Source organism: Geotrypetes seraphini, chromosome 3, assembly GCF_902459505.1.
Source record: "Geotrypetes seraphini chromosome 3, aGeoSer1.1, whole genome shotgun sequence".
NCBI classification, from domain to species: Eukaryota; Metazoa; Chordata; class Amphibia; order Gymnophiona; family Dermophiidae; genus Geotrypetes; species Geotrypetes seraphini.
The window spans coordinates 347,570,415-347,584,983 of NC_047086.1; the positions used below are offsets into that span (position 1 = coordinate 347,570,415).

The 14,569-nt window shown below is 42.3% G+C and overlaps 2 protein-coding genes across 2 annotated transcripts in view; one reads left to right on the forward strand and one right to left on the reverse strand.

The window, feature by feature from the left end:
• Positions 1-890: 890 nt before the first annotated feature.
• LOC117357467 (ribosomal protein 63, mitochondrial-like) lies at positions 891-10,333 on the reverse strand. The gene is made up of 2 exons (XM_033938124.1): positions 10,161-10,333; positions 891-1,280 (listed from the first exon to the last, which is right to left on the reverse strand). Exon 2 carries the CDS (start codon positions 1,266-1,268, stop codon positions 954-956), a length of 315 nt encoding a protein of 104 aa, XP_033794015.1. The 5' UTR covers positions 1,269-1,280; positions 10,161-10,333; the 3' UTR covers positions 891-953.
• Positions 10,334-10,573: 240 nt separating this feature from the next.
• LOC117357465 (corepressor interacting with RBPJ 1-like) overlaps positions 10,574-14,569 on the forward strand; it is a 30,200-nt gene continuing 26,204 nt past the window's right edge. The window contains exons 1-2 of the mRNA XM_033938123.1: positions 10,574-10,628; positions 13,946-13,980. The gene's annotated coding sequence lies outside the window, so the exon portion shown is untranslated. The remainder of the gene's footprint in view (positions 10,629-13,945; positions 13,981-14,569) is intronic.

Below are 14,569 nucleotides of genomic sequence, written 5' to 3' on the forward strand. Positions count from 1 at the left end.
CCTTATACTGAATTGCTCTCAATACAAATGTCTTAAATCAAGGTGTCTTTTCCCCCACTTTAGCATCCCTTTCCTAAGGGATGTGAGTTCTCCGTTATCACTTTAGGAAGCCACCCTGCTTCTCAAATGCATCATCCCCATATCACATCTAGAGTAGAGAATGACACAGGGACAAATTGTTCCCCTCCCCGCAGGAACTCATTTTCCCGTCCCCGCAAGTTCTTTTCCTGTCCCATTCCTGCAAGCTCCATCCTCATCTACACAAGCCTCAAACACTTTAAAATCTAAAATGTTCAAGGCTTGTGCGGTTAAGACAGAGTTTATAGGAATGGGGAGGGATAGGGACGGGGAAATTGAGTTCCTGCGGGAACGGGGACAAATTTGTCCCCGTGTCATTCTCTAATCTAGAGCTCAAGCTGACACTGCCAACCTATCTTATTATTTGAAGGCAATGTCTGGTCCTACAAGCCTTAAGACTTGTGTGTCTTGAATATTACATTACCATAGTATAAACTGAATGGCTTTAATGATTTGGATGTTATATGTTGACTCGGTCTTAAATCTGGGGGCCTTTTCTGAAAGTTACCTTGGGCAGTACACAGATGAGCTGGGCCCCTGCCCTTAGACAGAGGATTCTGTTGTTGAGACTGAAGTGTCGTGGAAATAATACTCCATGCTCAGGATTACGATAATTTAGCTATTAAAACGTAAGTCAGACTGTTTGTGTTCTAGCAAAGATTGTTGGCGGTATATAAGAATAAAGTTATTATTATTATTATTACTCTGATTTCAGCTTTTGTTTTGTGAAATAAAAACATGTGAATCACTATTTTGAAAGTAGTTGCTGCATCCCTTGCATCTTTTTTAATGAATGGAGCAAAATGCATGGAGGCAGCTTAGAGGCTTTTAATAAATCAAGTCATGGGTGCAAGTATTAGTTAGAAATTCTTTTTTTAGGCTTTTGTCCATTTTTTTGTCACATTTAGATGATTGAAGTGGTCCACTGCATATCTGTGTGCTGGAAAGTTTGATTTCTGAAGGTTTTTCAAAGCTTCCCAATCTGCAATCCGTCGTTCTCTTGCATGGTCATGTTCCTGTTCTTTTGTCATGTACGGTCTACTCAGCCAGTATTCATTCTCTGCTTCAATTTCCAGCCTTCGGATCATACCACGCTTCATCCCCAATGTCACCTGACGTGGCCGTCTGTACTTCCCAATCCATTGTTTACCAGGTATTCCTTTCCGGAGAAGGGCTACTGTCAGGAACATGACTTAAGATACCTAAAAGCAGAGGAATTTTAAAAAAATTAGATTCATGGTTAATCAAAACTAGGACATCTGAGGAAACTAAGGGGCTTATAATCGAAACGGAAATACGTCTAAAAACCGGCCTAAATCAGCACTTGGACGATCAATAAGACAAGTCGTCCAAGTGCCGATAACCAAACCGGGTTTTAGATGTATCTAAAAACGACTTAGGCCTTTTCAGTGCTGCTGTACAGAGCTAAAAGGGGCGATTTAGGAGGAGTAGTGAGGGCAGGAAGTGGGCTGATCTAAACTTAGTCGTACTGCAAGTATAACCGAAAGTTTAACGAGGCTGACTGGACAGAACTTGTATGTTGTGACTTACGCCATGTAAAACCAGGTCTAAGTGCCAAAAAGGTATCCAAAGTGACCAGATAAGCACTGCAGACACAAAGTACAGATCCCCACACACTGCCCCAGTGATCACTAACCACCCCCCCCCACACACACACACAAAATATTATAAAAACATACATACCTGCCTCCATAGCATCAGCACCTGGCATAGCAAAGCCTAGTAGAGCAACACAGAAGTGGCTTAAGTAGTGGGGGTGGGCTAGCAAACCATAGAGCGGGACCCAGGCCCATAAGCCACTCTAACCACTGCATTTATGGTGGAACATGTGCACCCCCCAACCTCCCCAAATTCTACTGTACTGCCACATAGGTGCCACCTGCAGCTGAGGACTAGTGGGGTGGTGGGTCTAGTACAGGAGTGCCCAAAATGTCGATCGCGATCTACCGGTCGATCGCAAAAGCAACGATGGTAGATCATAGAGCCAGTGTTCTACCTAGCATTTCCCCAGTCACTGTCTCACCTTTAAAGTAGTGTAATTATGGCAGCCTGCAGAGTGAACATAGCAGGCTGCTGTCAGCCTCTGTAGCACGTTCCCTCTGACATCAGAGGAGGTGCGGGACCACGGCAGAGGGAACATGCTACAGAAGCCGACGAGAGCCTGCTACATTCGCTCTGCAGGCTGCTGTAATTAACTTTCAACTGTGGTAGTTAGGCCCAGAGGGAAGAACGGAAGCGAGAATGGACCTGACAGTCACTGTGTGCGGGAAGCAACGGAGGTAAGGCCCTGCGTGTCAGGGTAAGACTGTGCCCGTTGCAAAGGCCCCGGCGGGATGGGGTTGCCTTAGAGAAGCTGATTTGGGGGGGGGAGAGACAAAAGGTCCTTAAGGAGGGGCGGGAAAGCAGCCTTGAACCAAAAGGGAGGGGGAAGACAGGGCAGATCCTGGACTACTAGAGGGGTTAGAGAGGGGAAACACCCTGAACTGAGGAGAGAGAGATGCCAGACCCTGGGGAGAGGGAAGACAAAGAGAGTGAGAGAGACAAAGACCTGGACCAAACATGGGAGGACTCAAAATGTTAGCAGAAGGAAGATAGAGAGAGGGAGAAACCTGAAACAAAGGGGAGGCAGAAAAGTGGGGGGCAGATGTTGGACTATGGGAGGTGCAAACAGAAGAGACAGAGGAAGAGAGACCCTGAGGAAGAACAGAGAGATGCAAGATCATAACAGAGGAGGGAGAGAGAGGGAGACATGTTGCCAATAGAGGTGGAGAAGAGAGGAAGAAAAGCTGGACTTCTGGAGGGACAAAGAGAGATATTGGTTGGGGAATGGAACAAGGTCTGGAGGACAGATGAGTGCACTAGGTGTATATATATATATAGGGGGGGTCTTTTACTAAGGCGCACTGATTTAGAGCATGCTAAATACTAATGCATCCATAGAATATAAATGAGCGCATTAGCACTTAGCGTGCGCTAAATCAGCAAGCGCACCGTAGTAAAAGAGGGGTATATGTTTAGTATTTTTATTGTTGGTAGATCATTTTGACTTGGTCATTTTTTAAGTAGCTCGCGAGCCAAAGTGTGGGCACCCCTGGTCTAGTAGGTTTTGGGGGTGTTTTGGAGGGCTCACCATGACCTATAAGGGAGTTATGGTGAGATGTTTATGTGGCACCCTTTTTGTGAAGTTTGCAGCAGTGCCCTGTAAGGTGCCCCACTACTCTGTTGCCATCTAGGTGTTCAGTCCATTACTTTGCTGGCCCCTCTCACGTCCAAAAGGTCCTTTTCTAGGCATTTTTGGATGAGAATGGGGTTTAAAGATAGACGACTTAGCGGTCTGGGTGATCAAACAGCTGGACATACAGTTAGATGACTCTCAAAAAAACCCAAATTATTTTGGACATATTTTTTAAGAATAGACTTTAGACACTGCTGACTTTGGGTGACTTAGGCCCAAAACAGACTTAGATGTTTCTTTTGATTATACCCCTCCACATGTTTGAAATGAAGTTTTTATTTCCAAATAGGGATGCACAGACCAAAAATGTTTATTTAGTTTTGATTTATAGGTGTTTATTTATTTATATTTTTCTTATTTCAGAAGGCAATGTCATCAGTAGTGAGTATGAGTAATGCTATGGTAGAAAAAGATAATTTCAGTTTTTTAACTGTCAGATCTCTCTCTCTACACTTGAAATCACAACAGACATTCAGTCCCGAGTTTCAACCTGCTTGTCTGACATCGCTATCTAGGTGTTTTGAGGCCATCTAAAATTAAACTTGGTCAATACTGAACTCCTTATCTTTCCATCTAAACCTGTCTCTCCTCTTCCCCTGTTCTCTATTTCTGTACGGCCTCATCCTCCCCGTCTCGTTGGCTTGAAACCTCGGGGTAATCTTTGACTCATCTCTCTCCTCTTCATATATCCAACACACTGCCAAAACCAATCATTTCTTTCTCTACAATATCGCTAAAATCAGACCCTTTCTGAGCGCACTGCTAAGACCTTCATCCATAAACTCACCACCTCTCGCCTAGACTACTGCAACCTGCTTATCACTGGTCTTCTGCTAAACTCTCTCTCTTCCCCTTCAATCTGTTCAGAACTCTGCTGCACACCTCATATTCTGCCAATGTCCACACTACTCCTTCTCCTCAAATCACCTCATTGGCTCCCTATCCATTTCTGCATACAGTTCAAATTCCGCCTACTGACCTACAATTATATTCGCTCCACAGCTCTTCAGTATCTCTCCTATCTCTACCCACACTCCCTTTCTGGGCACTCTGCTTATTAGGTAAGTCTCTCTTATCTTTACCCTTCTCCTCTATGACCAACTCCAGACTACATCCCTTCTTTGCTGCACTGTATGCCTAGAACAAACTGCCTATCAGGCTCTATCTCTGGTAGTATTCAATTCCAGACTCAAAACCCACTTCTTTGAAGCTGCTTTCAATTCCAAACTCCAACCCATTTGCTAAGCACCAATATCTGTCTTAACATTCCCTCTAATTCCCCACCTGAACAGTGTGTATAGATGCACCTTCTTGTCCAGTTTGTCTGTCTTGACTAGACTGCAAGCTCTTTTGAGCAGGGACTTTCTCTTCCATGTTTTGATGTACAGTGCTGTGTATGTCTAGTTGTACTACAGAAATGATAAGTCCTCAACGAATGTTGGTGGTAGATTTGATGCCCAATAATTTATGTTGGTCTTGTAAAAACTATTAAGGGATATTATTGTACCTTATATACGAATGACAGCCATGACTTTTGGATGCGGGTATAGAAAATTATATCTGCAATACTTCATAGTGAGGAGCCATATCCTTGAAGATTATAATTTTTGGATCTTTAGCTTTGAAAACATTTCTGGATCAAGCTGATATGAGGTTGTTGTATATTTTCTTGGCAATTTTATCTACTTGGAAGGACAATGCTAAGTTTAACGTTCATTTTTTTATGGTAATCAGATTTGCAAGTTCACAAATTCAAATTATCCTCAACTGATAAGCTAGGAACATCCTACAATGTCTTAAAAGTCTAGTCTAATTTAGATATGAGGATCAATTGAAAAGTTTCCAACCTAACCAAGAAAGAGCAAGATTAGCATCACAATTCTATAGCTGTCCAGCAGATAGCATTAACAAACATCTACAGTACTTTGATTTTCAAGTCTGTCTGACATCTTGTCTTGCCAGCCTTTTGAAGTGAACAACTGCTCCACCTTATAAAAAATGGACAAAATTGAGTTATCATACCATGATAAAATTCCTTCATTTGAAGGGAAAATTGCCTACCAAAATTAAATCTAATTTAGAAGCAATATATTGTGATCTGTCCCATGGGCTACTGAGTTTAAATGTGGCTGGACAAGCACTGTTGCTGAGGAGCGCTTCAGACGTCCAAAAACAGCAACAACTGACAAAATGGTTGATGAAGTTCACCGAATAGTGATGGAAGATTGCTGATTAACCCTAAATGAGATAGCAGAGGCTGTTAGCATTTCATTAGAACAAGGTACACCCCATCATACACAAATATTTAGGCATTGACCAAGAGATGAACCAACTCTGAAGAAAGTGAAACAGCTCCATAAGCTGGGAAGGTGATGTGACCGTCCTTTAGGATTTCCACAAGATAATTTTCATTGACTATCTGGAAAAGGGAAAAACCATTAACGGCGAATATTATTACAATGTCTATGCACTGAAATCAAGATGAAATGTCCTCATTTGATCAAGAAGAAAGCTCTCTTCCACTAGATCAATGCACCGGCTCACACCAACAATCCTAATAGTGAAATTGCAAGAACTGCAATTTGAATTAATTCCCCATCCACCGTACTCTTCAAATTTGGCCACGTGTAACTTTGTTTCCAAACCTGAAAAATGGCTGTTTGGGAAGAAATTTTCTTCTGATTCTGAGGTCATAGATGCTATAAATAGTTATTTTTCCAGTTTGGATATTTTGTATTTTACTGAAGACATGAAATGTCTAAAAAACGTTGGGGAAATGTATTGAGTTAAAAAAAAAAAAAAAAGAGTCTATGTTGAAAATAAAATTTCATTTTCTCCCCCCAAAATGTTTTCTTCTTGATTAGGCCAGAAACATTTCAATTGACCCTTTTAAGTAAGTCAGATAATGGTCATTAGTATAGTCTATATTGCAGTCAGTAACAGCTCTGTTGCATAAGATTTTTATGCCTCTGTATACTTTATTATTGTATTTATTTTTTATAAATTAATAAAATTTCAAGGATAAAAAAATAGTAATAGAATCTTTCCACAAAGTTAAACACAAAGGGCCGGATTCTGCCAACGGCGCCTACATCGGCAGCTGCCTAAAAAACACAGCTGATCACATATCATTCACGCTAGGGCACCATTTGCAAAAGCATGACTACCATTAAAAGTAGGCGTCGATAATGTAGGTCAGGATTTTGAAGCTCTATATTCCTGGCTCCTATGTTTGACATGAATTGTTTCCACAGAGGTGCCTAGCAGTGCTTAAGGTCATTTCCAGCTGAAATCACACTTACTTTGACCTTAGGCAGCAGTAGACCCCTCTGTAGATGTGTCTGCGGTGCCCTTTTTGGACACATATGCAGACACCTATTTTTTAACAACATTTTGTTTTAAATGATGCAGTCAATTACCATGTTGATTAAAGCAATTAAGTTACCGCCTAACTTACAGCGCTATTTATAAAATATAGCCCCATGTCTTTAAAAATCATATAGGAAATCTACCGGAAAACAGTAGCACCAATTTCTACAATTCAAGGCTAAGTGGTGGAAATGTACGGTGCAAGTACATAAACTTGAGTGCGATGCAAGAGTCTAAGGGGAAGATTCTCAAAACTTTTAACATGGTCACTAAACCGGCTCCAGCTGATTTAGGGCTAGATTCACTAAGCTTACCGATTGGTTTGCGACCCCGACCTGATTCGTGCATGCAAATGAGGGGAAACGGCATGCAAAGTAGGAAGGATGCGATTCACTAAACTAAAGAAGAACACCAATTGGACTGGCCAATCCTAAAACAAGCGACTGCTAAGGACCAGTCGTTCACATCCCTGCCGACTCTCCTGCTCTCTGCCACCCTGGAATCCCAGCCCTGACTTCCCCTACACATACTGCCCTGCAGCCCTGACTGGGGGTGGGGGGTACTTGGCTTGAAGATGAGAAACACTGCACTAGAATATGCATCCAGACAAGAGGGGAGGGGAGAAGATCGATCTTCTAAGGCTAGAAGGCAAAGCGGGGAAAGTACCCAAGACTAGTCTTCAGAAGTGCAAGTCAGTAGGGAAGCAACTAGAGGAGAACAGAATAAGGGAGAGGCAAAAGGTAAAAATGGATGGATTTACAAGAGTCGGGGGAAGGTGAGCCAGGAGTGCCCTGGTCCTCCACTCTGGCGAGACAAGACTATTTTCACACTAGTTCTCCAAAATTATTACCTCTCTGCGATTAACGAGTCACCACCATATTTTTTACCATGGTGCTGGAGCTTTGCATCTAGGCCTCAGTCTGCCATGCCTGGCCGATTGAGCGGGCAAGGGAAGCTCAGAATCCGCCGCTTTGGGGCTTACCATGCCGGGCAAGTACCCCTTAAGACTAGTAGACTTCAAGTGTGAGCCTGTGGTTTAACCCACGGTTTAAAGCGGGGCTGTAGTATGGTATGTTCTGTTTCAGAACATAAACACTTGTCACCTGATAGTATAACTTTCTATCAGCTTTGTTGCATCCCTTAATCTATTGATATTATATGGGATCCTCAGCGCCACCACTCAGAGCTCAAATAGATTTCATAGCTCTAAGCTTTATGTGCCAGCTCCTCATTGGTTCCCTTTATTTAATATCAGTCTCATACGCTTATATATTTGCTTTTGTAATGTTGTATTTTGTAATATTTTATCTTATAAATACGTTTTTTAGTAATAATAAATTATTTAAGTAAGTACTTAGCTTTGACTTGTGGTCTCTGGCTAGGGGAAACATAACACCGACATGTTTCGCTCCTTGAGCTTTATCAAGGTTTTACCCCTATAGTTTTCACCGCCAAACCTGCGACCACTCTATCCTGCAGAACATGCCACAGTGCAGCCCCGCTTTAAATTCACAGGTTTAAACCAAGGGCTTGCAAGTAAAAAAGTTTTTTTTTAAATTTGCAAACAAGCACGGAGAGCACGCGCAGACCATCTACAGGCAAAAAAGATGGTCTGCGCATGCGTCAGGATCGCTCTTCAGTGGCCAGTTTGGGGCGTGCTTCCGATTGGCATCATTTGCATCAGGACGCGTTGTGAATCGGTCGCCCCACTACCTCATGGATCGGATGTTAGTGAATCTAGCCCTTAGTGTTCATGTATTTTAATGGTGGATTATCAAAACGGCCTACCATGGTCTTTTCTGAGCTTTCCTAGCAGTCTCTGACACTACCATGCAAATGTTACAACAAGGTCATTAATATTTTAAATGAGCACTCCCCACGATTCCCTAACTTCGCTGTCCTACATTTTGAGCAAAATTTTCTGGCAAACCTGAGGTGTCCTAGCCTTACTTTTGGGTCAGTGCCTGAGCGCTGATTGGCTCAGGCATTGACAGGAAACTAAGCTCAAACCTGCTAGAAAATATTGCTGCCATCAAGCAAACCCATCCCCCACCACCCCCACCCCGACAGCGGGAGCAATGCCCACTCCCTCACGCCACTGCCGTTAAGCATGAAACCCCCGAAGCGGGAGAGATGCTCACTCTCCTCCGGATGTGGGAGGGATGGCCACTCCCTCCCACTATTCCTATGAGAGGGGCCTTAAGCAACCTGGGCCAATTAGAGCCTTAGGTCCCTCCCTGGCACATCCTAGGATGCACCAGGGAGGGGAAGGCCTGCCATTTTGAAAAGGTGGACCTGCTGGCCATAGGTAGGAAGCTGTTAATATATTGGCCACTTATCATGCGGTAATAATCCAACCTCTATCGAATCCACAAAATCAGTACTAAAACTGAATGGTCTGGATTTAATATTTTGAGTAATATTTCTATAATATTGAAAAGGACGCCTCAGCCCCACCACTCCACCGCAGAAAAAGACTTATATCGCGGGAAGCTCCCCAGGGCTCCCCAGGGTTGGCTGAGATAAGTACCACGCTAATATATCAGCACCAAATGCAATATATTTATTATAATCATAAAATATTTTTGATATAAGCATTTAAATTAAAATAAAATAAATAAAGCATAGATTTGTTAAAGAATGAGAAGTGGCAGCCAATGATGAAGCACCACACTATGCTTCCCGCGATATAAGTCTTTTTCTGCGGTGGAGTGGTGGGGCTGAGGGGGCCATAGGTAGGAGGCATCCTTCTCACTTGCCTCCATAAACAAGGTAAGGGAGGGCGAGGGGTCATCAGAATACAATGTGGCGGCAGGAATGGGCATCCCTCTCGCTGCTGGGGGGGGGGGGGAGGCTTGCTTGGTGGCAGGAGGCAGTGGGCATCTCTTCCACTGCCAGGGATGGGGTTGCTTGACATTGGCAGCAGGAAGGAGTGGGCATTCCTCCTGCTGATCTTTGATTTGGGGGTCTTTTTTAGTTGTGCATTTATTCTGCGCATGTGCAGATCGCTATCACCAGCGATCAGCACCCGCAAATTTAGCAACCCTCCACAACTCTCCAACAACCTCATTTGCACGCGCAGGTGTTTTTGTTTTTTTAAAGAATGACTCGCCTCTTTGAAATCATTACAGTAGCGACCCGTCAGATTTTACCGCGATCATTTGCGAATCTTTCCCTAGGAGACACTTGTCAGACCCCCCAATACCCTTAAACATAAGCAAGGCCTAAGGAACCCTGGGGCTCGAGGCGGGAGTTCTCTAACACAGGGAGGAAGACCTGTCCTTGGAATTCGGACTCCGCGAGTTCAGAGCCGGCCCGTGGTATCAACACCTCCTAACGCGACGAGAGGCAAACCGGAAAACATTCCAACAACTTACACACCCGCCCTCGGAATTCACTCAAACGCGAACCCCCAGCCCAGTATTTATCCCTCATTCTCAAACACCCCGCATCCCACCTTCCAAACTGTCTTGGAACACTCCCGCAATTCCGTTTCTCCAGCAGCGCGAGCCCGCCACTGAGAGGTTACGTCGGAGGGGGGCGGGGCGCCGGAAAAGGAAATCGGCGGCCTATTTCAGGCGAGAGTTTGACGCTTGGAGGGGGGGGGGTGGATATCGTAGACCCCAGTCTTCAACGCGTGTAACGTCGTATTTCTGGTCATTAAAGGACTCCGCTCCGTTACTGGTTAGAGACTGCCTAGTGGGAAGTACTTCCGGGTTCAAATGAGACTCATTCCTTGTTTGGACCGGAGGTACTTGGCTCCACTACGGCTGTGGTGCAGTTCTGTACCTCAGGAAGCTGTAAAGGAGTGATTCGGTAGCTCCTGGTGAGGATTTTTTTTTTTTTTTTTAATCACACGTCGGTTTTAACAGTTTCAAACTTGGGGGCTGAAAGGAAGCAGCGCTGTTCTCTTCAAATGGGTTAGGTATGTGCATTTTTATGTAGGTGGGTGATTGTGCCAGGGATAGGGCCACACGGCCAGATTCTTTGACTGAGTGACTAGAGAGTTGGATTGAGGGGGAGTACTTAGATTTTGTACAAAAAAAGTACTTACTACAAACTAGAATGGCCAAAAAATAAATCGCTCAAGATCAGCCATTTACAATATGCCTGGCATTCCCTCAGATAAGGACCTTAATCACAGTTCCTTTTTAATAATTCCAAAAAAAAAAAAAGGTGGAGAAAAGACCTGTGTCCTAATGAGAGTCTATAAAAAATGAATACCCTGGGGGACAAATTTGTCTCAATTCAGTTCCATCCAATATTGAGACAAGAACATCCTTGGTCAGAAAAACTTCACAAAATCTATAATATTATCCCATGTTCTTTCATGTATCCAGATAAATACTTATATTTAAACGAACTAGTACAAAGGGTGAAAGTCACTTATCTTATTTCTAGTCCAGTAATCCGTGGGTAACCAAACTTGAGAGCAGATTTGATTCCAAGTTGGAACATATATTACTTTATTTGTGGCTCCCAACTGCTGCCTTATATACTCACGTTGTAAGATTTCCAACAGGGTCCCCTTTTCGCTGTAGCTTCCTCTTGGAAATCTAACTTTATATAATCTGCTACTCCGGCAGCCAGATTAGCAGATTACTGGACTAGAAATAAGATAAATGACTTTCACCCTATGTACTAGTTTGTTTAAATATAAGCATTTATCTGGATGCATGAAAGAACATTGCATATATTATAAATTTTGTGGAGTTTTTCTGACCAAGAATGTGTCTTTTGTATCAATATTGAATGTAACTGAATTGAGACAAGTTTGTCCGTGAGGGTATTCATTTTTTAGAGACCCTATATGGACTCTGAGGTCTTTTCTCTCCCTCAATCCAATTCTCTAGTCACTCAGTCAAAGAATCTGGCCATGTTTGCCTATTGTAATTGTTATTTAGGGCTCCTTTTACTAAGCTGCACTAGCAGTTTTAGCGTGTGCTACAGTGCCTTGTGCGCTAGACACTACCGCCTCCATAGAGCTGGCATTAGTTTTTTCCACATAGTGCAGGGGTTAGCGCACGCTAATCCTCAGCATGCACTAAAAACGTTACCACAACTTAGTAAAAGGAGCCCTTAGTGCAGGAAACTCACCCCATTTATCATTTAGAAAGTCTCTTTGTATGCAATCACTATTTTTGCCTCCACCTCTGAGAGGTTAATCCAGGCATCTCCAACCTTTCAGTAAAAAAATTTCACCCCATTTATCATTTAGAAAGTCTCTTTGTATGCAATCACTATTTTTGCCTCCACCTCTGAGAGGTTAATCCAGGCATCTCCAACCTTTCAGTAAAAAAATTTTTTCTGATGCTATTCTTGAGTATACTAAATTGGAACTTCCTTTAATTTGATGAAGGTTTGCAGATTAATGCCTTTCAAGTATTTAAACAACTATCATTCCTTCGCATATTCATGTGATCAGGTCTGATCTCATGTGTCTTCTGGTTCACATTCTGCACTATTAAGTTTGCCTTTCTAATCTTTTTACTGTATATCCTTCCTCAGATATGTTCCCTATGATTGAGCAGAGTATTCCAAATGAGACTTCCTGATCTGTGCAGGAACATTATTGTCTCTCTTCTCACTCCCCCCCCCCCCTCCTTTATTTTTCTGTGGAGCCTGGCATCTCTTGCTGTTATCAGTCTCCTCTTTATTTTCATTTTTATGAAGAAGAATGATACCTGGCCTCATCCAATCCTCTGAAACTGCTGTTACTTGAAGTATCAGAACCCTTGATTTTCCTTAATATCTTAAGATAAGGATGTCAAATTGCAGAGTCCTATAGGGCTACAAAACCAGCCAGGTTTTCAGAACATCGCATGAGATATTGGCATGCAGTGCCTCCATTAAATAAAAATATTACATGCATGTTTGTTATAGTTATCCTGAAAACCTGACTGATTTGTGGCTTTCAAGATTGCAGTTTGATTCCTCTGTCCTAAATTGTACCCTCTGTGACCTCACTGCTTTGCCTGTTTTCAGTTTTTCAAATTCCATGCAAATATCCTCCACTGTCAATGGAAGTCTATCTATTCCTTTAGTGTATATACTTCTGTTGTCCATCTTTTGTCAATTGACTTTTTAGAGAACACTGAACAAGTGTCTGTAAAATTTCTGCTTGTGTTTTTTTCTTGTTTAGCCACAAATTCTTGCTTTTCACCTCTTAGAATTGTATGTCTGCATATTAAGAAATAAAATACATTTATCATTTTTCTTCTCCCCTTAATATTTCCAGATGTTTTTCCAAGTTCTTTCTCTAATCACAACCCCACAAAATATCACAGAAAAATTGACATTAGTAAGTGAAACCAACCAGAGGTCTGTTCAAGAACATGCATCAGCATCTTGGCTGATTCAACAAAGCTTTTGTGTACTACTTGTGCCACTTGGCTCTTTATAGCTGACTTCCTGACACCCAGTAGGCATTGTCTTTATTTTGCATTTATCCATTTTTTCACATTCACATTAATTTCTTACAAAACTATATGCTCGTGCATTTTATGATCCCACAAATATATCCCCATGGCAGCAGCATCTGCCCTACCATGACATCCACGTGAGTTTGAGCCTGCTTTTAGGATATTGGCTATACAGTAACTTTGCAAACTTAAGGAGTTGTGCAGGTAAACAGACTGATTTTCTGTAAGCATTAGACATGTAAAATGCCATCTGAATATAGGGGGGAAATGCCCATAAGAATATAATGGGCATGTTTGTTTATTTATTTTGATTTCTATCCCATTCTCCCTGAAGCTCAGAACGGGTTACAAATTGACATTCATAATCATTTGAAAACAGACTAGTCATGACAACAAATAGGTTACAGTAAACAATCACAGAGCTTATTCTAGAGACCAGACTGGTCATAGCGAAGAGTACTTTGAGAAGTATATTGAGGAAGCAGTCACTGAAAGGCCTGATTGGCAGAAGAAGAAGGTCTTTACTGCTCTATGGAAGGCCATTAGCGTACATTTAATACGGTTAGCACCCATTGATGAATTTGCCCTTTTGTTTTTTTGATTATCTATAATCTATAGATTGTGAGCTCTCCAGGACAGATAAGGGAAAATATTTAGAGTACCTGCTTACTAGTCAATGTAGTATAAACCGCTTTGGTATCTGCAGAGGAAAGGTGATATATCAAATAACGATAACATAACCCTATAGAAAATTAGCTGAATACATTCAGTTTTCAGGCCCTATTTTTTAATATCTGTCTGTTTGTTTAACACTGTTTAGATGCAGGTTTGAAAGATCCATTTACCTTCTTGAAAGTGAGTGCATTTTTTTTGCTGGTTGATGCCGTAGTGTCTCTGGTCCTCATTGGTCTAAGGATGAAGTTATGTAAACTGCAAGCAACAGGCTGGTAAATGGAAAAGAGAGGTTTGCCTGATGTGGACTCATCAGAGAGAAAATGCTGGATTAAGTAAATGGAACCCAAATATGAGCACTGAAAAATAAAAATGGATACCAAGTGTTGTTCTGTAAAGGGCACTCTGGGCACAAGAATTTACACCAACTGAAAGCAGGTGTAAATAAATCCTGTTGTGCAAGTTGGATGTGCATTTATGGTATTCAGTAATACTGTAGGATGATTAAGGCTATGCAATTACTGATAATAAAATCTCATATGTCTAGAGTCTAGAGCAGAGGTGGGCAACTCTGGTCTTCGGACAGAATCCAGTCCGGTTTCAGGATTTCCCCAATGAATATGCATGAGATCTATTTGCAGCACTGCTTTCAATGCATATTCATTGAAGAAATCCTGAAAACCCAACTGGATTCCGGCCCTCGAAGACCGGAGTTGCCCATCCCTGGTCTAGGAGTTTATTTCTTTATCTTAGCACAGCATCCCGTGGTCCC

What these genes read in the sequence shown, in the direction of transcription:
- LOC117357467 (XM_033938124.1), bottom strand. Translation starts at nt 1,268, where the DNA reads ATGTTCCTGACAGTAGCCCTTCTCCGGAAAGGAATACCTGGTAAACAA.